The following is a 23637-nucleotide window of genomic DNA, read 5'->3' on the forward strand; positions in this document are numbered from 1 at the left end:
GTTCCAGATTAAGAAGTAATACAAAATTATTAGAGATGTACAATTTGCAAAAAAAAAAACAACAACCCAAAAAACAAATAAATCAATAAAGTGTTAAGAGTCTTTGCAAATTGGAGTCCTGCTTTGTTGTTTTTTGATTAACAATAATGTAGATGATGATTATAGAGATAGAAGAAGGTTAGTTCAGTGGTGTTCATTATGTATTCAGTTTCTGATAATGACTTTAGTTGTTTTGTTTTGTTTTTTGTCTCAGACATGTGTTAGGATGTTACATTCCTTGACATGTTTTGGCGAAACTTCTGCCTTCCTCAGAAGTGTCACTTGGTGGTGGTTGTGTCAATCATTCCCACTAAAGATATTTTTGTTGTTGTCCAGTATTGCCAGAGACATACTGTTCTAGATGTTCTTTGATATCTAGACTAGTCATCATAGTTGGTCTAAAATATAAATAAACACTACTACATGATATCATCAGTCTTTTCTTTTCTTAAGAAGTGCAGTGGCGAGTGACTGAGTGAGTTTATTTGTGTATAAGGTCCACTAGAGGGAGCCAAATGTGTCATGGGCCACATTCCTCCATTCCTCGCCTCTTTATCAGATTGGGAAATATAGTTTGAAAAAGGCAAATGGCCAGCAGATGAGTTCCAGAAGCTTCTATGAGACTCATAGGCTAATTGCATAAGGTGAGCGAAACTTACAAAGATTTTTAAAAATACATTATATTACATATAATATCGACGTCGGGATATATGGAATATTGTGGGAAAAAAAAAATCTCATCTCATATATTTCAATTTTAGTGTTCTTTATAGGATCTATTTGAACTTAAACACACTTTTGTGCCTTTACATTAACAACCTCTAATTATGAGACACAATCCGTGTCAGTGTGAGCGCTGAGAACATTTTAAAGTTTATGTTACATTCACACACATTGTATACCTACATTTTGTGTGTGTGTGTGTGTGTGTGTGTGTATGCGTGTGTGTAAGGTATGTAGTATGTGTGCATGTAGGTGCTGGGAGACGCATGCGCGTGTGCGACCCATCTAGAACATGGTAGATGCGTCGCGACATTTATCTCCATAAAGTAAATTGTATGTAATAGCAGAAAAAACTTCCGGTTACATGGGTGTGCCTTCAAAATAAAAGTCAACACATTTACATTTCAGCGAAAATACACTTCTAAAATCAGGTATCTAGATAATCCTGACAGTGCTTTCACCATCTAGTAAACCTGGATGGCACTCTTGCACGGTCTTGTACGTGTCGCTGCTACGCTCTTACAAAATGACTTTTACTTTTGAAAGACAAACCGGACATATAGAGTGCAGTGCAGTTACCTCGACAGAGTTCTCCACCAGCTCCATACAGCAGTTGTTGACAGACGCTGGAGTGGAGGGATTGGGTAGGATTTTTTTTACAAGTAGCTGGTAGTTGGCCTTTGATATTAAATACTAAAATGTGCGGGTATGTGCATTTTTAACAGTCGGGCCAGCAAAGAACAAAACTGGAAGACAGTAACATCGTCAGAGCTGGTGGGTTTGGTAAGACTTGTTGTTTGGTTATAACGTTTTACAACACTCAGACCGGTTGTAACTTGTGTACTGCCTTTATCAGACGTAAAGGAATAACGTATCTTTAATTTACTGTGTTGCCTATGAATTCACTTTACTAAACGAACTCATAGCAAGGGTTACATTTACGTTATATTGAGACTAATGTTAGCTTGCTAACATTACTGCAGTTAGGAAAAAAGCTATGCTAACTTATTTCACCACGTGTCAGACATTTGATTATAAAATATTTCCTCAATTCGCTAACCGCTATTTCTAACTGTAATAGTCTAACGGTAAGATAAGCCGAATTAACTTGGCCAAGTTGCATCAGTCATGACTGGTGTGCCTCGCTTGTAATAATCATGGTAACAGGCGTCAAGAGGCGTGCTAGCTGTCTTTATTCTCGGTCCTCCACTCGGAAAAAGTAGTACTTCCGTCTTAAAAAAATAAAATCGTTTTCATATAAACATCAGCAGAAACGGGGCAGTTATTGTTTTAATTCCAGTGGCCATTATTTTAAACCCCTAGTAGTAGGTTAAATGTCTTTAAATAGAAATATTAGCAATACATTTTTGAAAAAAGGTTGAGACGTGTGCTTTAATTTGGAATTCCTGACGCCCATAACGGAAGTGGTGTTTTCAATGATTTTAGCTAGCAAACTCAACGTAACTCCTCGTTAATTTGACTGTAGCTTACAAGGCTAATCTGTTTACATACGATCTGGCCAGCTATGAGTTCATTGTATTTATGATGTACATATATATCAGTAAATCCTAAACATAATAATTAAGATAGCGACACGTAGGCGTGTATTTCATGCAGCGGTGATGTTATTTAGCCATTACGTTATTTGGCTACCTTGCTAGGTGATTCCAGCTAAGGTGTTATCTCGCTGCCTAAAGTGTGGATATGTGACGGTGCTCTGTGAGGTTATATTAGCCGAGGTGTGTCTCTTGTTTTCACAGAGAAGGGGATACAGCTGGCGTGTCTAACCAGAGGGGAGAGCTACGATGCTGTGCTGGGGAAATGCCTCCTACGGACAGTTAGGCTTGGGTGGGATTGATGAGGAGATTGTGGTTGAGCCACGAAAATGTGAGTTCTTTCAGGGGAAGCAAGTGTGTGATGTGGGGTGTGGCCACAGACACACAGCCTTCCTGCTGGAGGATGGAACAGTATACACCTGTGGCTGCAATGACCTGGGGCAGCTGGGACATGAGAAGTCCAGAAAGAAACCAGGTTGGTAATAATAAATTTATGTATTTCATGTGTTATATGGTAACACTCGGTGAAATCATTCATCACATTTCTCTTTGTCTTGTATTAGAGCAGGTAGTGGCCCTGGATGCACAGATCATACTGGCAGTGTCGTGTGGAGAGGCTCATACACTCGCCCTGAATGACAAAGGGCAGGTTTTCTCATGGGGTCAGGGCTCAGATGGGCAGCTGGGCCTAAATAACTTTGAAGAATGTGTTCGTGTGCCTAGGTAAATTCACAAAGTAATGTTTCATAATTACTGATTTGCTGTAAACCTTTTTTGTTTGTTCTGCATTTGCTCATATTTGCTCATGCTATCTCATGTAAATATACATGTAATTAAAGGTCCAGTGTGTAGGATTTTAGAGGGATATATTTGCAGAGATGGATTATAATATAACAAGTATGTTTTCTTTGGTGTATAATCACCTGACAATATGAATTGTAGTGTTTATGTTACCTTAAAATGAGCTGTTTATATCTACATAGCTTCCAGAACTGACAAATCAAACACTGCCTTTTGATAGGGCCATTCATGATTTTGCATTTTTGCACTGGCAGGTCCGTTTGTTTTGGAGAGGAAGAGACCTCTGCAGATAATTCAACTCCCAGTAAAAACCTTAAGAATGAATGCTGAATTAATCCTAACTGGGAGTTTACACTTTGCACATTGCATAAGTTTCAGCTGGCTGCAGTCAGCAGTCCTCACCACTAGATGCCACTAAAGTCTACACACCGCTCCTTTAAAACTAGGGATAGACCGATATGGATTTTTTAGGGCCGATGCCGATACCGATTTTTTTTCATCTCCCTTAGCCGATGACCGATTATGGACTGCCGATTTTCTTGAGCCAATATTTGGGGCCGATACTGCTTTTGCTCCCTCAATTTACATAAAAAAAATGACACAATGATAACATATATTACAGGTCTCAAGTTTAAAATAAGAAACATTTATTGAACAGTAAAAAATACTAAAACAAGATGGAAAGTTGAGGTAGAACAAGTAGAATATTATTATTATTATTATTATTATTATTATTATTATACATTCAAATAAAAAAAAGAGTTCACTGCTCTTAAATCTTCCGGTAATGTCTTTATAAAATAAACAAATATTTAAGCTGAAGCATAAATAAAACAACAACTATTGTACACAGTAGGATTCAACAGCTTTGTTCAACTTAACCACATACTTTCAAATGAAAAAAAGTGCCAGGGAAAAATAAATCCGCGAACCCACGTGCGTATCGGCCGATGCCGATACAAGTAAAAAACTCAAATATCGGCCCGATATATCGGCCGGCCAATGTATCGGTCTATCCTTATTTAAAACATCAAAATGTATCATCATATTTACCAAAGGTAGCTTTCTTAATTACACTCTGCCGCACATGGTGACATTTATAAAACTCAAGCAAAGCTCATTTCTTTCTTTTCAGAAATATCAAGAGTTTGTCAGATGTACAAATTGCTCAGGTAGCCTGTGGGTTTTGGCACTCCCATGCACTTTCAAGAGGTGAGGATGGTTTGTACCCACATAATGCGCATGCATTCAGCGAGGTTATTATGCTTTCCACATTTTGAGACCATGCTATGACTATTTCTCTTAATAGGAGGGCAAATCTTCTCCTGGGGCCACAATCGATACGGACAACTTGGGATAGGAATAAATGGACAGAGCATTTCCACGCCCCAAATCATTCAGTCTGTACAGGGTATTCCTTTTGCCCAGATATCAGCAGGTGGAGCTCACAGCTTTGCCCTCACTCTCTCAGGAGCAGTGTTTGGATGGGGGCGCAACAAGTTTGGTCAGCTGGGTCTCAATGACAGCAAGGGTAGGTAGTCAAAAAAAAAACTAAACTACTTGTGGGCACTGAACCCCTTAACTCGGACTGTCATGTCTTTTTTTTTTTTTTTTTTTTTTAGATCGGTATTTCCCAACTTTGCTGAAGTCCCTCAGATCGCAGAGAGTGATTTACATCGCCTGTGGAGAGGATCACACGGCAGCACTGACCAAGTTAAGTTATATTATTTTGCTGTTTTAGTGTTCTGTGTGGAAGACCTTGATTTAAATGTGTGGTTTCCTTGAATGAAAGTGGTGGTGAATTCATTGTTTTTACAGCCATGACCTTATTTTTATAGTTCTGGAAATCAATCCTCAGTATGAAAATGATATTTTATTGGGCAGCCTAATTGCTGAGAAATGGTGTCACAAAGAATTTAATATAGCCTTACAATGGAGTCTTTCAGGCCAATCTGACAGATTTTAAACAATTACAGTTTTATTAATATATCTAAAGCACTAATTCTGAAGCGAAAAATTAAGGTGAACAAATGAACAAAGGCAGATGTTTTATCAGCTTCATTGTTAAACGCTGAATGGCATAATAATGCTAATTGCAGTAGGTCAGTTCATTTGATTTAAGTAATCATTTTAACGTCTAGCTTAATTTTCTATTACAAATGACCCCATACCTCATCAGTTAAGCTGGTAAGTAATGCTGTCATAATTAATATGGATGACAGACATAAAAGTTAAAAGTAAGACCAGAGTTGTAAACAAAAAAATCCTTTAATTTCAGTCACTAGACAAACACTGCTACAATTTGGCTATCGTGATCTAAACAACCATAATATTTGACCAACTTAAGCATTCTCTTGCTGGTTAAAGAGTTGGTGAGTTTTAAGATCTCCTGGAACGTCTAATAAGTTTCTGTTTCAGCAGTGGGCTGAAGTTGTAAAGGAGGATCCCTGCCTTAAGACTTGCAGGTTAAAACATATCCCATGATGGCATGTGGTGTTCTTTAGCTGGCTGTTTCCTATTAATATATAACTCGATTGAAGTCACTAACATGATTGCAGCCTACATGCTTTCTGGGTCTGTCCCAGCCCTGTATGCTGTGGTGTATATGAAGTTTTGGCCTTGCAGCACTCTTGGTCTTGGTGAGGTCACAACAACTGGTGTTGCTGATTTTATAGGAAGGAGGTGTGTTTACATTTGGAGCAGGAGGGTACGGACAACTCGGACATAACTCTACAAACCATGAAATCAACCCTAGGAAAGTGTTTGAGCTCATGGGAAATGTAGTCACGCAGATTTCATGTGGAAGGTAAAAATGTATTATGTGTACTTTAATACATCAAACATGGAATACATACATTTTTGTGATATCAGTGTACATATTAAATAATTATTACAAAAGGTTAATTCAGAACAATTAAAATGATGTTGAAATGTCATAATAGAACTAAACATTTCTCAACTGACTGCAATGACTAGGCAGCACACGCTCGCTTTCACACCCTCCTGTGGAAAGATGGACTCATTTGGGCTTGGTGGTAACGGGCAGCTTGGTACACGCTCCACTTGCAACAGAAAAAGCCCCGCCCCCGTGAAAGGCCCCTGGGTAGCCTCCAGTTCTCCAGGGGATATAGGTGAGACGCATTAAATCAAGCTGCATTGAGAAGGCACTAGAAGGTAGAACCAAACAACTAAACTCACAACAGTAAAGATTTGATGTAATAACTAGCTTATCGAGCTCTTATGGCAGAAACAGAGCATTTTAAATTGAAGTTTTGTTTTCTTTTATATCCCTTGTTTGATTCACTAACTCCTCAGAAAAATATCTGGTTGTCTTTTGTTTGCTAGATGTTGACCTTCCTCATCAGCCAGTTGTTCAGTTCAGATAATGTACTGTGCAATCATCATTTACAGTGCTGTTAGAAAGTCTAGAGTTTTTTGTATTTCTGCATAAATTTGATCTCAGATGTGATCAGATCTTCATCTATGTTCTTAAAATACATTGCCTTGGTCCAGACCTCGGAATCTGCCCGCTCCGCTGAGTGAACTGATTTGTCTGACCTCGTAGCATGAAACAAGGGTTTCTCATTACAAATATGATACTAAATGTAGATACTAGATGTTACCCTGTGGTTCTTTGTGATCTCCTGTATTACAGGCTGTTCTCTTGGAGTGATTTTTGTTGGACAACCACCCCTCGGGAGCGTAACAGTCGTGTTGAATTTCTTCCATTTGTACACTATCTGCCTGCCAGTGGATTGGTGAAGACCAAACTCTTTGGGCACTGTTGTTTAACCTTTTCCATCCTGGTGACCACCAACAGCATTTTGTCTGAACTCCACAAACCTGTGTGGTGAAGACAAGACTTTGATAGTAAAGACAGAACAGAATAGGTTTATATATCATGTTTATATTTATTAAGTAGGACAGGGACTACGAATCTCAAATAACCATCATCCCATTGATTCAAACACCTGACTCCCTCCTACTATCTTTAAGCTTTACATACTTTTTCCAAAGAGACATTAATGTTGGATAATTTTGCTAAATTTATATATATATATACAGTACAGGCCAAAAGTTTGGACACACCTTCTCATTCAATGCGTTTTCTTTATTTTCATGACTATTTACATCGTAGATTCTCACTGAAGGCATCAAAAATATGAATGAACACATGTGGAGTTATGTACTTAACAAAAAAAGGTGAAATAACTGAAAACATGTTTTATATTCTAGTTTCTTCAAAATAGCCACCCTTTGCTCTGATTACTGCTTTGCACACTCTTGGCATTCTCTCCATGAGCTTCAAGAGGTAGTCACCTGAAATGGTTTTCCAACAGTCTTGAAGGAGTTCCCAGAGGTGTTTAGCACTTGTTGGCCCCTTTGCCTTCACTCTGCGGTCCAGCTCACCCCAAACCATCTCGATTGGGTTCAGGTCCAGTGACTGTGGAGGCCAGGTCATCTGCCGCAGCACTCCATCACTCTCCTTCTTGGTCAAATAGCCCTTACACAGCCTGGAGGTGTGTTTGGGGTCATTGTCCTGTTGAAAAATAAATGATCGTCCAACTAAACGCAAACCGGATGGGATGGCATGTCGCTGCAGGATGCTGTGGTAGCCATGCTGGTTCAGTGTGCCTTCAATTTTGAATAAATCCCCAACAGTGTCACCAGCAAAACACCCCCACACCATCACACCTCCTCCTCCATGCTTCACAGTGGGAACCAGGCATGTGGAATCCATCCGTTCACCTTTTCTGCGTCTCACAAAGACACGGCGGTTGGAACCAAAGATCTCAAATTTGGACTCATCAGACCAAAGCACAGATTTCCACTGGTCTAATGTCCATTCCTTGTGTTTCTTGGCCCAAACAAATCTCTTCTGCTTGTTGCCTCTCCTTAGCAGTGGTTTCCTAGCAGCTATTTGACCATGAAGGCCTGATTCGCGCAGTCTCCTCTTAACAGTTGTTCTAGAGATGGGTCTGCTGCTAGAATTCTGTGTGGCATTCATCTGGTCTCTGATCTGAGCTGCTGTTAACTTGCGATTTCTGAGGCTGGTGACTGGGATGAACTTATCCTCAGAAGCAGAGGTGACTCTTGGTCTTCCTTTCCTGGGTCGGTCCTCATGTGTGCCAGTTTGGTTGTAGCGCTTGATGGTTTTTGCGACTCCACTTGGGGACACATTTAAAGTTTTTGCAATTTTCCGGACTGACTGACCTTCATTTCTTAAAGTAATGATGGCCACTCGTTTTTCTTTAGTTAGCTGATTGGTTCTTGCCATAATATGAATTTTAACAGTTGTCCAATAGGGCTGTTGGCTGTGTATTAACCTGACTTCTGCACAACACAACTGATGGTCCCAACCCCATTGGTAAAGCAAGAAATTCCACTAATTAACCCTGATAAGGCACACCTGTGAAGTGGAAACCATTTCAGGTGACTACCTCTTGAAGCTCATGGAGAGAATGCCAAGAGTGTGCAAAGCAGTAATCAGAGCAAAGGGTGGCTATTTTGAAGAAACTAGAATATAAAACATGTTTTCAGTTATTTCACCTTTTTTTATTAAGTACATAACTCCACATGTGTTCATTCATAGTTTTGATGCCTTCAGTGAGAATCTACAATGTAAATAGTCATGAAAATAAAGAAAACGCATTGAATGAGAAGGTGTGTCCAAACTTTTGGCCTGTACTGTATATATATATATACATATACATATACATATATAAATATATATACACACACACACATATATATATGTATGTATGTATATATATATATATATATATATATATATATATATATATATATATATATGTTTATGTATGTGTGTATGTATGTGTGTATATATATATATATATATATATATATATATATATATATATATTAGGGGTGTAACGGTACACAAAAATCTCGGTTCGGTACGTATCTTGGTACACAAGTCACGGTTCGGTTTTTTCGGTACAGTAATGAAAAAAATAGACAACTATTAAATATCTTTTACTTGTTGGTAACCTTATTAAAACATACCACCACAGCAGACACAACTTTTGAATGAAACAAATATATATAAAATCCTGCTTTTTCACATTGTTTGAATGAAAATAGAAATATAAAAGTGAAAAATAAAATCCTGCTGTTTTTTAACACATTTTTTGAATGAAAAATATAAATATACATTTCTGCTTTAACAGTTTTACTCAATAAAAATAAAAAGTATAGCGCAGCTGGTCAGCTTTAAAGCCTGCTCAGATTCAGTTTTACTAGGAACTTACTTAGCTTTCCCACTTTGTTAAAGCGCAGTGAACAAAACATGCTTATATCTAAAGTGCAGCTTAAATTTTACTCAACTCCAATGGCGTTGGTTATTTCTTTAGCGCGATGGTCAGGAAAACGCTCTTTCTTTTTAAACAACGACGATATCGTAGTTTGCACCAGATTGCTTTTTCTAGTCGTGCCGGTTAACGTTCAAACTCAGGTGGTGTCGCTTTAGATGCGTTGTATGTTAGACGTGTTTCCAAGTACATACCCGACCGCTGTTCTGCTGTGTCGGCACACTGCTTTTGTCTTGTCAACTTGTTTATTTCCATCTTCGTATTTTACCCTGAAACCAAAGTGTTCCCAAACGGAAGACTTAAGGTTTGCGGGTGGGTCTTCAGGTTCGTCAGGCTCACTTGCCATGTTGTCAAAATGCGAGAATGCCCTGCACAAAGTGAAAGCGTTGATTTACGGGACTCGGTCCGTCACTCAATTATGTCCATTGGGGAACTAGATATTTTAAATGGTTCGGCTCGCAAAAACGGAATTAAAATAAAACAAAATAAAATAAAATAATATCCTGCGCCCAATAATTCGGTACAGGGTCGTGCTGAACCGAAAGTCGCGTACCGAACGGTTCGACACAAATACATGTACCGTTACAGCCCTAATATATATACATGTGTACATATATATATATATATATCTGTATTATTTCTTGAATTAGGTCTTCTTTGTCTAGGTTTAGGACTTAACTGAAGATCTGATCACATTTATGCAGAAATACAGAAATTCTGAAGGGTTCACAAACTTTCTAGTGCCACTACACTGCGGCTGGTGAGACACATTGGGACTGAACCGTACAGACTGGTCAACCAGAACCTATGAGCAGAAAGCTACCACATTGGTTTGTGATACTCGGTGGAATCTGAAGTAGCAACAACACACTTGATACCATGTTAATATCAAAAATATGATGGATCTTCAAGATGACACTATGAACTTGTGTATAATTATGGGTCATCCCAGTCTCTCATCTGTCCATACATTTATCTCTTGTTGTCATTACGTAACATTGCAGACTCGGAACAGGGCTGTTGTGTCAAGAGGATTTATGCCGGAGGAGACCAGAGTTTTGCTCACTACTGCACCAACAATGTAAGTTGTAATAAATAAAAGGGCTTTTCATAATGTGAGGTTTTCTGAAATACCTCCCTAACATGCAGTAACATCATTTGTTAGCCCCTGATTTGGTGACAAAAGGCTGCATGGGATTTTTTTAACAACCATAATAGGACATTTTCAAATTAACATGGCAGAACTGTAACATACAGGAGAGGGAAGATAATTCCCTGTTCAAATTAAGAGACTGCTTCATCAGATCCTGCACAGTCAATAAATGTTGGTCTTGTTTTTAATCATAGCCATGTGTGTAAAGGCTTTATACAAGGAAGCACCTGCTTTTTTGTGCCATGATTTGGGTGGATTCAAGTAGCGCTTGTTTTATTTCATTTTAAACATAAGAGACCTTAAATTTCTTAAGATGTTAAATGGTTGAAAGAAATTGCACTTTTTTTACTGTGATTTTTAAAATTAGTCCTCCTTAAAGATCCAGTGTGTAGGAATTAAGGGCATATATAGGCAGAAATTGAATGTAATATTCATAACTATGTTTTCATTAGTTTATTATCACCTGAGAATAAGAATTGTTGTGTTTTCATAACCTTAGAATGAGCCGTGTATATCTACATACAGAGCGGGTCTTTTTCCATAGAGTCTGCCATCTTGTTTCTACAGTAGCCCAGAATGGACAAATCAAACACTGGCTCTGGATAGGGCCATTTGCGTTGTTGGGGATTTACTTCTTTAGTTCTCCTACACGCTTGGCAGACGGGAGACGTTTCAGTTCTGCAACCTAACTGCCAGATGCCACAAAACCCTACAGACTAGACCTTTAGCTTATTTTACATAACTTTGCACTTTTAATTTTTTTTTTTTTTTAATTTTTTTAACTTTTACTTGTTTTTGTAGAAACTCCAGGACATAGATGACGTGAGGATACAAGATCCCCACAGGAAGATTTATACATTGAATCAGGACATCATAGACAAGTGGTTGAACCACTCACCAGGAAGACTCCCGCAAGAAATCGCCAAGTAAAGTCCTCTCCTCACAAGGCCACTTGTTTTTGGTGTTATTGTTACTTTGTGTTATTGTAGACATATTTTTTTCTGTTGGACAAGTTGTCATGCTTCTGTAAATTCTTTAGAGATTTGATTTTGAAAGGTCGTCACACTAATTACTTGTTTTGTCCTTTAGTGAGATTGACCTCGTGTTCTCCTCAGCAAGCTGCCTCAATGGATCTTTTCTGTCAAAGAGGTAATCACATTGTAGATGAGGTCCTTTTTATCTACAATCTGGTCCAACAGTCTTAATTCATTATTGTAAAATTCTATGCATTTACCTCACTAATTTGATCCCTCTTCACACACTATTTAGAACTGATACATGTCGAAATTGAAAAATCCTTACCACTTGGTAGTAACCTAGATGTACTCTACTGACTTTTAGGAATACTACGGCTACTGTCTCATGTTAACTCTCTGTTTCTTTTATACAGTCATCCAGATCACTACAGTACCAGCAGTAAATGTTCAGGGGTGGATATGAACACAGCCCGACTCCTGTTTCACAGACTGGTTCAGCAAGATCACCCTGAGATCGCTCAGCAGGTCAGCGGTCACACAAAAAAAAATCCTGTTGTTGGTGCGCCATACCCACATACTTTATTTTATTTAAGGATTTCACAGGCAAGAGACCCAGATGGGCCTATACGTGGCCTCACTCATGACCGTGGGCTCACCTGGTCTTGTCACTATTTTCCTTTTGTAAGATGCTCATGTAAGTTTGATTTGGTGCCTGGAAACAATTGGATTTCATTTAGATGAGGATATATACACTGTCTTCAGTTACACATTATTACTGCACCAGCTTTAATTGTTCTATGAAATCCTGAAAATGTCATTGTTGCACTTTGCCCCACCTTTTTTTGTAAACGGGCAGGAGAGCCAGGAGATGCATCAGTTAGGAATGATTACATTAATCATAACAGACCTATGTACTTGTCTTTTGTCTCCCTCAGATCGCTGCCAGTTTGGAAAAGAACCTAATTCCCAGACTAAGCAGCTCTCCTCCAGACATTGAAGCCCTGAGACTCTACCTCACTCTGCCAGAATGCCCTCTCTTCAGTGACCGAAATAATTATGTGACTATCTCTATCCCATTTGCCAAATCACTCCTCAATTTGAAAGAGGCTCCACTGAAGGTGCTGGGTAAGATGAAAGATGTTTTTTATGCTTTATGCCGCACACAATGCAACAATACCTCTGACAATTTCTGCTTTTTGCCTTTTTTCACAATAGTATTGGTTTTGTATTTGCACTAGGAAACTGGTGGTCTACGTTTGAGTCCCAGGTCTTCCAGCGGCTGGTTGAGTTGTATAAGGAAGTGGTGGTGTATCTGCTTCAGATGCACAAGATGGGCATTCCTTCGGTAGAGCAGAGAATTTTCACCTGTTTCCTGGACACGTCCCTCAGACTACTGGAGATCCTGCACACGGTGAGAAAAGACAGAAATCCATTGATTTGAGTTACAACAGCTGTCACATGTACATCGCACAGTACCTGGAAGAACTTTGAATTACATCAATTTTTCCTGTTTTTGTAGGTGAGTGAGAGAGCAGGACACATCATTCAGTACGATAAATTCTACATCCATGAGTTGGATGACTTAATAGACATCAGAAATGATTACGTCACGTGGATTCAGAGGCAGATGTACCCAATGGTGAGTTTCTGTTTATGTCAGTTCTACAGATCACTTACATTTGTCCATGTTTAGGAATCTGTATGAACCATTTGTTTAATCCTTTGTATCCTCAGGGTCATGACGGTGTGGTGACTCTATGCAGGTATCCCTTTGTATTTGATGCCCAAGCAAAGACCACACTGCTTCACACTGATGCTGTCATACAGATGCAGGTAATAAGGAGCTCAAAGCTACTGCTGCCAAATGATGTGACACATACCAACTGCACTATTGCACCTTTGAAACATAGTAATGTGTCAGTCATTTATTATTGCCTTGTTATATTGATAGATGGCAGTGGACCAAGCACAGATGCAGAACTTCAGCTCTATGTTCCTGCCAGCGGTGGAATCTGTCAACCCGTGCCTCATCCTCATTGTTCGGAGAGAAAACATTGTTGGAGACACCATGGAAGTCCTCAGGAAGTCTAAGAATGTCGATTACAAGAAACCACTCAAGGTAAAAGCTGCTATAATCAATATTTTCTATTAAAGAGGTATTTCACTGCTGGAAAGATGGTCTCTTCATAAAACTGGGCTGTCTGTGCAGCAGAAAGACGCAAATACTTTTGAAATTGGTGCTACATCAGCAGAGAAAACAGAGAAAAGGTCTGTGGCACTCGCTTTTGTTCAAGACGCAGAAAACTTTCAACTACCAGCACGTGCTGAGTCATGCCCCGATCAATAAAAGCTCCCGCTGGTGGGTGAGGTAATGCAGCTTGGCCAGTAAGCTAAGTTATGTTTCTGAAAACATTTTAGGCAAGAAATAGGCAATGGAGTGAAAGAATCTTGGTAATATTTGATCAACACTGCCTGGTTTTACTATTTGATCAGAGTTTGGTCTGAGTTTGAGAGAGAGGGGACGGCTCTCACTCTCGATCTGCTTCTATACTCTTTGGGTCTGTGGTGGTGGGCATACAAAAATGCTTAAGCACAATCTGTTATTCAAGCTACAGCCCTACAGCAAGTGAAAATCCACGGGATGATGTGTTCTGAGAGATGAGCAGGGAAGTCTTGGCGTTGTTAAGGTGGAGGGAAGTTTACCATAGTTCATTTACACATACTGTACAGCCCACATTGTTATGATACAAAGCTTGTTGAAAATTGGTGAAGTATCCCTTTAATAATAGAGAAAATGACTGCAGTGTATGTTAAAGGTGTTGCTCATAGTAATGACTCCATTGGAATTCCCCTTAGCATTTCAGCATCTTTCAGCATGTTGTTTTGGTGTTATGGTTCGGTCTTATAGCAGGAAGCAGCTGTTTCCATTAGAAAAGCTCTAAAAACCACTAGATGATACCTGCCAGCACAATTCAGCACATCAGACCAAGTGACCAGCTGCTTAAAGTGGATATTGAGAAATTCTTTGCTTTAGCTTATCGTTCTGAAGTAAATGTTGATTGCACATCATAATGGCTATTGTAATATGGAGACCAACCATGTTTAGATTGGTTCCTCATAAGCCTTGCTTTCACTTTGCAATTCTGTCTGGCAACAGATATAATCTCCTGGGAAAATGAAGGCTCAGTTTACAGCACAAAGGAAGTGCATCAACCGCTGTGCAACCAAAATGGGAAATGGGTAGTGCTTTTGTTTTCCCCGGTAGCTATCCTTACTTACCAAAGAGTATCAATGTAAGTTCTTTGCAGTTACTGTAAGCTATCTGTAAGCTATTTGTTAAGTTTCCTCTCAGTGAGATGCTCTGAGTGAATTTAACTTCCCTCTGATAAGCAGTGATGCGGTGTATAGGGCTTTCATTGTGAAAGGTGGGAACTGAAGGGCGTGACGCTGTAATGCGCTGCTGCAGATATGTGGAAAGCAATAGAGTTTGCTGTCTTAGTTCAGACTATGGCGCCTCTGTTTTATTATTTTGCTACCTTGTCGGCACAACTCATAACTCTTGGCTTCATTACTGTCCCTAGTAGCAGAAAGGGTGGACGGTGGAACAACTGAAGAACCTGTGGAAAACAAAATGTAGTTTGTACTTTGTTTTTTGGTAGTTGCTAAGCTCTGAGGAAAATGGAGAGCGATTTGGTTGTCTTTGTGATAGCGACACCAACATTATTTTGAGATAAGTCTTTTTTTGAGATATTAACTCAGTATTTTGAGAACGTTTTTCATTGTTATTACTTACAGGATCTTTCTTTTTCATCACACTGGCAGAAATAGTCTTCTAAAGTGTTGCCATTTCGATGAAGACATGAAAGGTACTGCCGTTGTTGTAACGTTTGCAATCTCCATGGCAGGTGATCTTTGTGGGAGAAGAGGCAGTCGATGCAGGAGGCGTGAGAAAAGAGTTCTTCCTCCTGATCATGAAAGAGCTGCTGGATCCAAAATATGGGATGTTTCGTTACCACGAGGAGTCCAGGCTCATCTGGTTTTCAAACAAGGTACTTATTGTATAATTCACCTTTTTTACGCTCGGGATACTGAAATATGACTGGCTGAGTTTAAGTGCACTCTAAAACACCCTGAATAACGGGGATACTGAAGTGGTCCTTTTATGAATTGGTACCTGTTAATGCCATGTCCCTCGCAGACTTTTGAGGACATTGACTTATTCAACCTCATTGGGGTCATCTGTGGTCTGGCCATCTACAATCTCACTATAGTGGAGCTCAACTTCCCCGTGGCCCTTTACAAGAAGCTCCTGAAGAGGAAGCCGACACTAGATGACCTGAAAGAGCTAATGCCAGATGTGGGAAGGTCAGATCAAGGAACAGTCATCTGAGGTTCCCATTTAACATGTTCATGAATGTCAGTTTACCATGGTATTTCCTTAACTGCATCTTAAATTGAGTCTTTGAATGCTTCAATTATATAACCACAGAGAGTGTTCATTGAGTTTACTAAATGTCTGCTTACGAAAATAATGTAAAATAAATATATTTCTATTTCCTCTTGAACTAGGAGTCTGCAGCAGTTACTGGACTACGAAGAGGATGACCTGGAGGACACCTTCTGCTTGAACTTCACAGTAAGAAAACAGTATTTGTGGGGCATGAAGTGTAAAATAAATAGCTGTGATATCTACATATTAGCAAAATCTAAGCACTGGCTATTTTTTCAGGTCACAGAGGAAAACTATGGTGCCACAGAGGTCTTGGAACTAATACCAGGCGGCGAAGACATCAATGTCAATAAATCAAACAGGTAACATTTTTTTAGTTGTCCTGTCTACCAGTTGCAGATTTTTCCTGTCCAGAGTTAGATAAGAACATCAATAGAACCTTTAACCATGTTTTAACTCATCTTGAAAACGCAGTTTTGGAAATCTGGTGACATTGCTGTCTTTCCACAACATTCTACATGTTACGACTTCACAAAAATCACTTTACTTCTCTATCAAGTGTTTTTTTTTCTTTCTGTAGGCAAGATTTCGTCAGTGCATACGTAGACTACATTTTCAACACATCAGTGGCCCCACTGTTCGAGTGCTTCTACGCTGGCTTCCACAAGGTGTGCGGTGGAAAAGTTCTAGAGCTGTTCCAGCCAAACGAACTGCAAGCCATGGTCATCGGCAACACCAACTATGACTGGACAGAGCTCGAAAAGGTCTGGTTTCATATGATAATGGAAATATGTCGTCTCACCAGCTCATTTTTTGACATTTTATCCTGTGAAAGAGGGCAGTTTTGGGGGTTTGCATGAGACGAGCATCACAGAACATGATGACAAAATGATGCATGAAATGATGAAATGTGTCTTCTCTTACCTGTGTGAACAGTCATTATTTTATTAAGTGTGAATGCAATTTTAAATCGAAATTAAATGGATATTATCACAAATCTATCAGTTGGCTGAGTAATTTTAAATAGTACAATTAACTTTTATCTCCACCCTTCAGAGCACTGAATACAAAGGGGAGTACTGGAAGGATCATCCCACCATCAGGCTCTTCTGGGAGGTGTTCCACAGTCTTCCTTTAGAGAAGAAAAAGCAGTTTCTCTGTAAGTGCTGCTGTCCACGATGAATTTACTTAGATTCAGCTGGAAAAGTGAAACAATGTCTCTTGCCTCTACAGTGTTCCTCACAGGAAGTGACCGCATACCCATTTTGGGCATGAAAAGCCTGAAGTTGGTCATCCAGCCCACTGGTGGAGGGGAGCATTACCTGCCCGTGGCCCACACCTGCTTCAACCTGCTGGACCTGCCTAAGTACACGAGTCGGGAAACGCTCCGGGAGAAGCTTTTACAGGCCATAGATCATAATCAAGGCTTTAATCTGGCCTGATTGTACACAGAAATGCCTAGAACTCCATGTCCAGACTGTTGATGGCAACCACATTCCCACATGTCTTGTTTCGCAGTCTGAATGCTGCTGTAAGAATTGAACACTGAGTGGAAAGAGGTGGAGGCCACATGACATTAGAACTGATTAAGAGTTGGACTTTCACAGGAAATCTTAACTTTGATTTTCTAGCTTTTTTCCCATGCCATCACAGTATTTGATGCTCTTATTACAAGTTGATTCACATTTGATATTACTCTTATAGATATGATTTTATTCATGTCTGGATATGAGGAGTGTGATGAAGCAAACTGCTATGTAGAGAGAGAGCAGGGTATGCGTATAGCAACATCAACACCTGTGAAATATAGTGAAATGCAGTAGCACTACCTTTCTGAAGCTTAGAAAATAATAGTGAGATGTTTCTGTCTGTACTGGTGAGAAAAACTACACTTTGGCCTAAAAATGACCAAATTTAAATCGATACCTCTCTGACAGGGTCCTAATGGAAATGTGACATTTTAAGCTCCACTGTGGTAGTAGTTGCTGCATGGCTACTGCAGTTAATCATATTATATTTTGCAGGAGGTAATGATGTTGTGTCAACCCCCTTTGTATTAAATGTTTGAACCCAGACAATGTAAACTAACTCTCTTTATGTTTGACATAAGTTTTGTTGTGACATTTGATTGAGAGCAAGCATTTGCTTTATATCCAGCGTGGATTTTCATGGCTGTCCACCTGAAAACAATCCACAAATTAAAAACTAAGTACAGCCACTGAATCAATGTGAGTTACTTTGGGGATAAAATACTGTCCTTTAAGCCATTTTAAGAGATGTTTGGATCATCACTTTATTGCAACTTGTTGTTTTTGGGTATTACAGCAAAAAGTTGTTTTAACCAGAACCATTTTACTTTTTGCCCCTTAGAATAAATGTACTACCACATCTGAAAGAACCAGTTTATAGGGTTTAGTGGCATCTAGTGGTGAGGTTGCAGATTGCAATATACTCCTCACCCCAACCCTTTCTTTCCAAGCATGTAGTGGGACCTATGGTTGCCCTCAGGGAATGTAAAAATATGACAGGCCCTCTCTTGGGCCAGTGTATGGTTTGTCTGGTCTGGGCTACCAAGGAAACATAGTAGGTGAAACTTGGTGGGCTCCATAGAAGAGGACCCACTCCCTCTTTAGATATAAATGCCTTATTCTAAAGACTGGACAATAATACTAGATTTTTCAAATCTTAAAGAGATAAATGTCAGAGACACACAGAACATGTAAAACAAATTTGACTATTGTGTGTGGAGAGCAACGTTCTGGCCAAACAGCACAACACACAACTCTCAAAACCCGAAATCTTGTAAATCTCTCATGATCAAACGTAACTTTAGAGTAAACAAATGTTGCAGGCAATGGGTGAAAGACCTAGCTGTTAGTTTTTGCACCAGTTTTTACAGGAAATTTGTGAAGAAGAAAACAAAAGTACTAAGTCATGGAGATGATGTGAACATGGACTGAACAAGTTACAGCTGGAGGTGAGCAAATTTCTTGGTTGAGTCCCATTGATATATTGCATTAAAACCCTCTGAGACTCACGGGACCACCTGTGATCCTTGGTAATGAACATGTTTAATATTTGTGATTTGAAATCAGTACAGCCAGGATGAACTTCCAAGCAGATGGGGGGACTCAAAAAACACTCCGTGCACCACAGGTAAATCTTACAAGATGATCATTAGAACCGTTAAGAAACTGGGGGGGGGGGTTGTGGCTCAAAATCAGCTCCTGTAGTGTAGAAAACACAATTCTGAATTTTCAATATTCCATTTCTGCTAATAGATCCCCCTAAATCCTGCACACTGGTCCTATAAAACATGGCAAGACAGCCCTCATTAATGTCTGTGTAGTATTTATGTATGTCAAGCAAGGAACAGCTCATAGTCCCAAGTCACAGTTTTACTCTGTTATGGCATGCAAACATGATTACTGAAATTCAAGCATGTCAGTAAATGACATGTGAGTGTCCTACCACTAAAAGTAGCCCAGTCTAGCTTAAATAATTGAACTCTCTATAAAGACAGTTCAGTTCAGATATACATTTTAATGATAACTGATATGCACACATTGCAGTATATGGCCATAAAGAAGGCATGGATCTCTGTGCTGTCCCGTCTGTACAGAGCTTGTGCTTATTTTCATTTCAGTGGGGCAGCTCATGGTGGACCAGCTTATAGTGGGAACCACAGGAAGGACAGCGTTGGCAATCTCCCTCATGAAGCCAGAACCACACAATAGCAGTGTTGTCTTCCTCGCCTGCAGAAAATTATATTATAGTTCACCTGGTTTGAAACGTACACATTCATACAGTACAGAGCACTGGACCTTCCCTTTAATGTACAACACTTACAAAGACAGCCAACAAGCCTCTTGGTTCCAATGCATGGCACAATGTGAGGGTCCTCTTTGGTGCCGGCATACGTCTTGGGCTTCAGAATACTGTAGGGATCCTGTAATTTGAAGTCAAAGAGAATCAGTACACTTGAGGTTTATGCACACTATACTTGTGTGTATTGTAGCCTACCTGTCCCTTTTTGAAGGCCTGCAGGGCGCGTCGCTCCAGTCCAGTGGCCTGTTCATCATCTGTTGGCACTCCTGAAAAACAGATATGGGCAGTGGCACCATTAGGGAAAGAACAGTTAGGATGATTGTAAGGGCGTGTGACTGACAGGGGCCCTAAAAAAATATTAGAACATTAAGTCTTTTTTTTATAATTTAATAATAATCTTTTCATATAAGATCATAAACCTATCATCACTAACAGAATATTTTATTGGGAAGAAGCTAACTTATACTAACATTTTCCTTTTTTTAAAAACTGTTATTGGCAAAAAAAACAAAACAAAAAAAATTAACCTCCAGAGACCCTCTGTATTACCCTCCGCCCCATATTTTCATAAAACGGTTCAGTCCTCGCGCAAATGGTACTCCGGGCAGAGTGAAGTGATGAGTGTCGGTGGAACTGAGCATAATGTCTCAGCCCCCAAAAGAAACATCTGACTAGCAAAAAAAAAAAAAAAACAGGAGAGAGAAAAGAAAGGGCGACAGTATCTCACCCAGTTCTTCATAAAGAAAGTTGGGTCACCATGAGAGGTGGAAATGAGGTTGTCTCCATAGTCAAACAGGCTACGTTTGCTCCCAGAACAGTTAGTATCTTCACAAAAAGTGTTTACATTCTTCTCCTTTACGCCACCCTTTGATCATTACAGGCAAACTTTGCGCAAGCTATCTATACTAAATCAGTTGTCCCTGTCTATGTCTGGTACCAGGCCAAAGTATGGCTGCAGCTTTATCCTGAGCAGCCCTGTGTCCCCATACCTTCCACTATCAATGAACCAGCGCTACTCCCACCTGAGGACGGAGGTGAGTAGCTTTCTGTCAAATGACAGATCAGTTAATAGTAAGAAAAATGTTGGTTATGATGTTCTTATCAGTGTTGGAAGTACTCCTCAGATTTTTACTTAAGTAAAAGTAGAAGTACCACAGTCCTGGATTTAAAATGTTTTGCTTTTATCAGCAAAATATACTTAAAATATGAAAAATAAAAGATACTAATGATGCATTTGGGCTTCTTTCAAAGTATCATAACCACAGAAATATTACATGATCATTACATGAGCTCCTTAAGTTATGATAAAATGTGATTCTGTTTGCGTAAGACTATTTTAATGTTGTAATTTGTCAATGTGGAGCCAACATACTTACATATTATAACACAGCATCATATCAAATGTAAATGTAAAGGAGTAAAATGTATAATATTGCAAAGGTAGAGTTATTTAAAGCTTTGAATAGGTTGAGTGGGTTCTGCAGGTGTGGGTACAGTATTTGTGCAGGATTGCATGGCCTGTGGTGGTGGGGCCCAATATCCCAGGTGGCACCCTTGGATATGGGAGATAATTTAATTGAAAGACATTAATCAAAGTAATCCAGTCAGGTGATGTGTACATTACAGTCGGGCTGTCAGTGTACGTATATCAGTTAAACTGCACGTCAGCACTGGACGCCATCTCCACCAACCTGCTCCCTCCTGCACCCTATCAGAATATTGGCACCTTACCAAGAGACGCCTGCCAGAGGAGGAGGGACTATCAAAGGCCTTTCACGAGTTAAAATCCAAATGACCTTCAATTATATGATTCAAATGTTTTTGTCACATTAAAGCGGAACATAGCCATCTCACAGCACATAAGGTGACCAAAAACAGACATTTATTTGTGTCGAATAAACATTTAGTATCAAAATTCAATATAATGTATCCTCTATACAGGATATAGCACCAGTGGCAGCAAGCTAACGTCTCATTACAGACATCTTGTTTGATACAGGCTAACATGTAGCCACCATACTGCGCCATAAGCCAAATATATATCGTTGACAGCACCCTGCTAACTATCTCGACTCTTCCTGTGTACGTGACCGATGACAGTTGGGCTGTTCACGTTACCGTTGTCTGCGGGCCTGTCTCACGGAGCAAAGTCTTTCGTTTTGTTGGTAATAAACGGACTCGTACCTCTCACGGTGGCCATGGCACGGTGTAGAGGTCTGACCACCACATTGCTCCTCAGCTGCAGTGTTGTTGTTACACTAGCTCGGAGAAGAAGACGTCCCGCCATTCTGGTCTCACTTTCTAGTACCGATATGACCTGTGACAACTATATGCGGCGGCTGGACTGAAATGACCCCGGCAGCCCTCTGTGAGTGACAGGTGGTCCGGCCAATGAGAGTAGGAGCGTGGCTGGGTTAACCAATCACATTGAGCAGAGGAGGCACTAGGAACGAGTGGTTAATATACTATGTAATATAACAGACACAGGATGAGAATTATATAGTTAAAATTTAAATTGTCTCTTGACTTGATGATAATAGCAATAAAATATTATTAACAGTAATATGTCATGCCATTATTATTATTGCACCTATAGCAAAAACTGTATCCTTGTTTTTTACTGTCACTACATTATGACAGTAACAGCAATAATGACACTCACATTATGCACAATTAAAAGCTAGTGGGTAAAAGTGTTTTTAAAGATGACACTTGAAAATCTCAGTGGTAGGGAGACTCATATGGTGGGAGGAAGAGAATTACAGAGTTTTGGGGCAGCAGTAAGTAAGGTCATATCCCAGTAACATTTAGTCCTGGATCTCTGGACAGACTGAAGTCTTTGGTCAGACAATCTCAGGTCTCTCACAGTGTGATATGGGGAGAGGAGCTCTATGATGTAAGAGGGGGTGAGGCAAACATTAGAATCATAAAACTGATCTTGTAGCTAACAGGCAGCCATTGCAGGGAGGCCAGAATGGGGATAATGTGCCCCCTCTTTTTTGACCTTATTAAAACTCTTGCTGCTGCATTTTGGACTAATTGAAGATGAGATAAGCAAGTAGGCTATGAGTAATACCAAAATATAAGAAGTTGTAACAATGGAGGCTGGGGGATATGAAGGCATGGATGACTTTGTCAGAAGTACAAAGAAGATGAAGATGAAGAGAAATAATCCTGGCCATCTAGGATTTGATATCATGAAGATAGTTATTGAGGTCATTTAGTTTGTTGATGTTGTTTCGCTCTAAGGGGAGGTAGATCTGTGTGTCATTCGCATGACAGTGAATATATAGGTTATATTTTTGAATAATGTGTCCTAGCTGAAGTAAATAAATGGAGAAGAGAACTGGACCAAGTGATTGTGAATCTGTGATTTACATTTGCACAGACTGTGCATGTAAGTTGGTGTTTCATGCACCTGCTGATTATGAACACACACACACACACACACACACACACACACACACAGAGACAGAGAGATGCAAGCAGTGGTGGAAGAACCACATGTTTTATTTAAGTAAAAGTAGCAATGTCAAAAGAAAAAACATAGCCAACTATGAATAGGCTGAATTTCTTCATTCAAAATCTTGCCTGAATAAAGTTGCAGAAGTAGCCCCTGTCAGTGTTACATACATTACTGTATGTAGAATTGTATGATGTAGATGGTTAAAGTAAAGACAATTTTAAATTTATGAATGACTGGATTTTCTAGAGTTCTTGAATACGTTTCAACCCTCATGGATGCCATCAGTTCTGAACTGAAGATGGTCATTGCTTC

The 23637-nt window shown here is 39.6% G+C and overlaps 2 protein-coding genes across 2 annotated transcripts; one reads left to right on the forward strand and one right to left on the reverse strand.

The window, feature by feature from the left end:
- The first annotated feature begins 1380 nt into the window (after positions 1-1380).
- herc4 (HECT and RLD domain containing E3 ubiquitin protein ligase 4) lies at positions 1381-18254 on the forward strand. The gene is made up of 25 exons (XM_078160889.1): positions 1381-1545; positions 2523-2793; positions 2882-3041; positions 4255-4331; positions 4429-4650; positions 4742-4832; position 5367; positions 5795-5925; positions 6096-6250; positions 10456-10532; positions 11406-11530; positions 11694-11753; positions 11995-12106; positions 12517-12706; positions 12820-12992; positions 13101-13220; positions 13316-13414; positions 13533-13700; positions 15487-15630; positions 15780-15946; positions 16151-16217; positions 16311-16393; positions 16612-16795; positions 17088-17190; positions 17265-18254. The coding sequence occupies exons 2-25, from the start codon at positions 2568-2570 to the stop codon at positions 17471-17473; spliced, it is 3144 nt and encodes a 1047-aa protein (XP_078017015.1). The 5' UTR covers positions 1381-1545; positions 2523-2567; the 3' UTR covers positions 17474-18254.
- An 829-nt stretch (positions 18255-19083) lies between these two features.
- cox5b2 (cytochrome c oxidase subunit 5B2) lies at positions 19084-22227 on the reverse strand. The gene is made up of 4 exons (XM_033612853.2): positions 22044-22227; positions 20055-20125; positions 19881-19980; positions 19084-19786 (listed from the first exon to the last, which is right to left on the reverse strand). Exons 1-4 carry the CDS (start codon positions 22144-22146, stop codon positions 19674-19676), a joined length of 387 nt encoding a protein of 128 aa, XP_033468744.1. The 5' UTR covers positions 22147-22227; the 3' UTR covers positions 19084-19673.
- Between the last annotated feature and the right edge of the window lie 1410 nt (positions 22228-23637).

Source organism: Epinephelus lanceolatus, chromosome 17 (assembly GCF_041903045.1).
Source record: "Epinephelus lanceolatus isolate andai-2023 chromosome 17, ASM4190304v1, whole genome shotgun sequence".
In the NCBI taxonomy this organism is placed as follows: Eukaryota; Metazoa; Chordata; class Actinopteri; order Perciformes; family Serranidae; genus Epinephelus; species Epinephelus lanceolatus.

Coding starts and splice junctions, on each gene's coding strand:
- herc4 (XM_078160889.1), top strand. CDS start 2,568: ATGCTGTGCTGGGGAAATGCCTCCTACGGACAGTTAGGCTTGGGTGGG. Junction 15,947..16,150: donor CTAATGCCAGATGTGGGAAG/GTCAGATCAAGG, acceptor CTCTTGAACTAG/GAGTCTGCAGCAGTTACTGG. Junction 16,394..16,611: donor AATGTCAATAAATCAAACAG/GTAACATTTTTT, acceptor TTCTTTCTGTAG/GCAAGATTTCGTCAGTGCAT.
- cox5b2 (XM_033612853.2), bottom strand. CDS start 22,146: ATGGCGGGACGTCTTCTTCTCCGAGCTAGTGTAACAACAACACTGCAG. Junction 19,981..20,054: donor AGGCCTTCAAAAAGGGACAG/GTAGGCTACAAT, acceptor TTCAAATTACAG/GATCCCTACAGTATTCTGAA. Junction 19,787..19,880: donor GAGGCTTGTTGGCTGTCTTT/GTAAGTGTTGTA, acceptor AATTTTCTGCAG/GCGAGGAAGACAACACTGCT.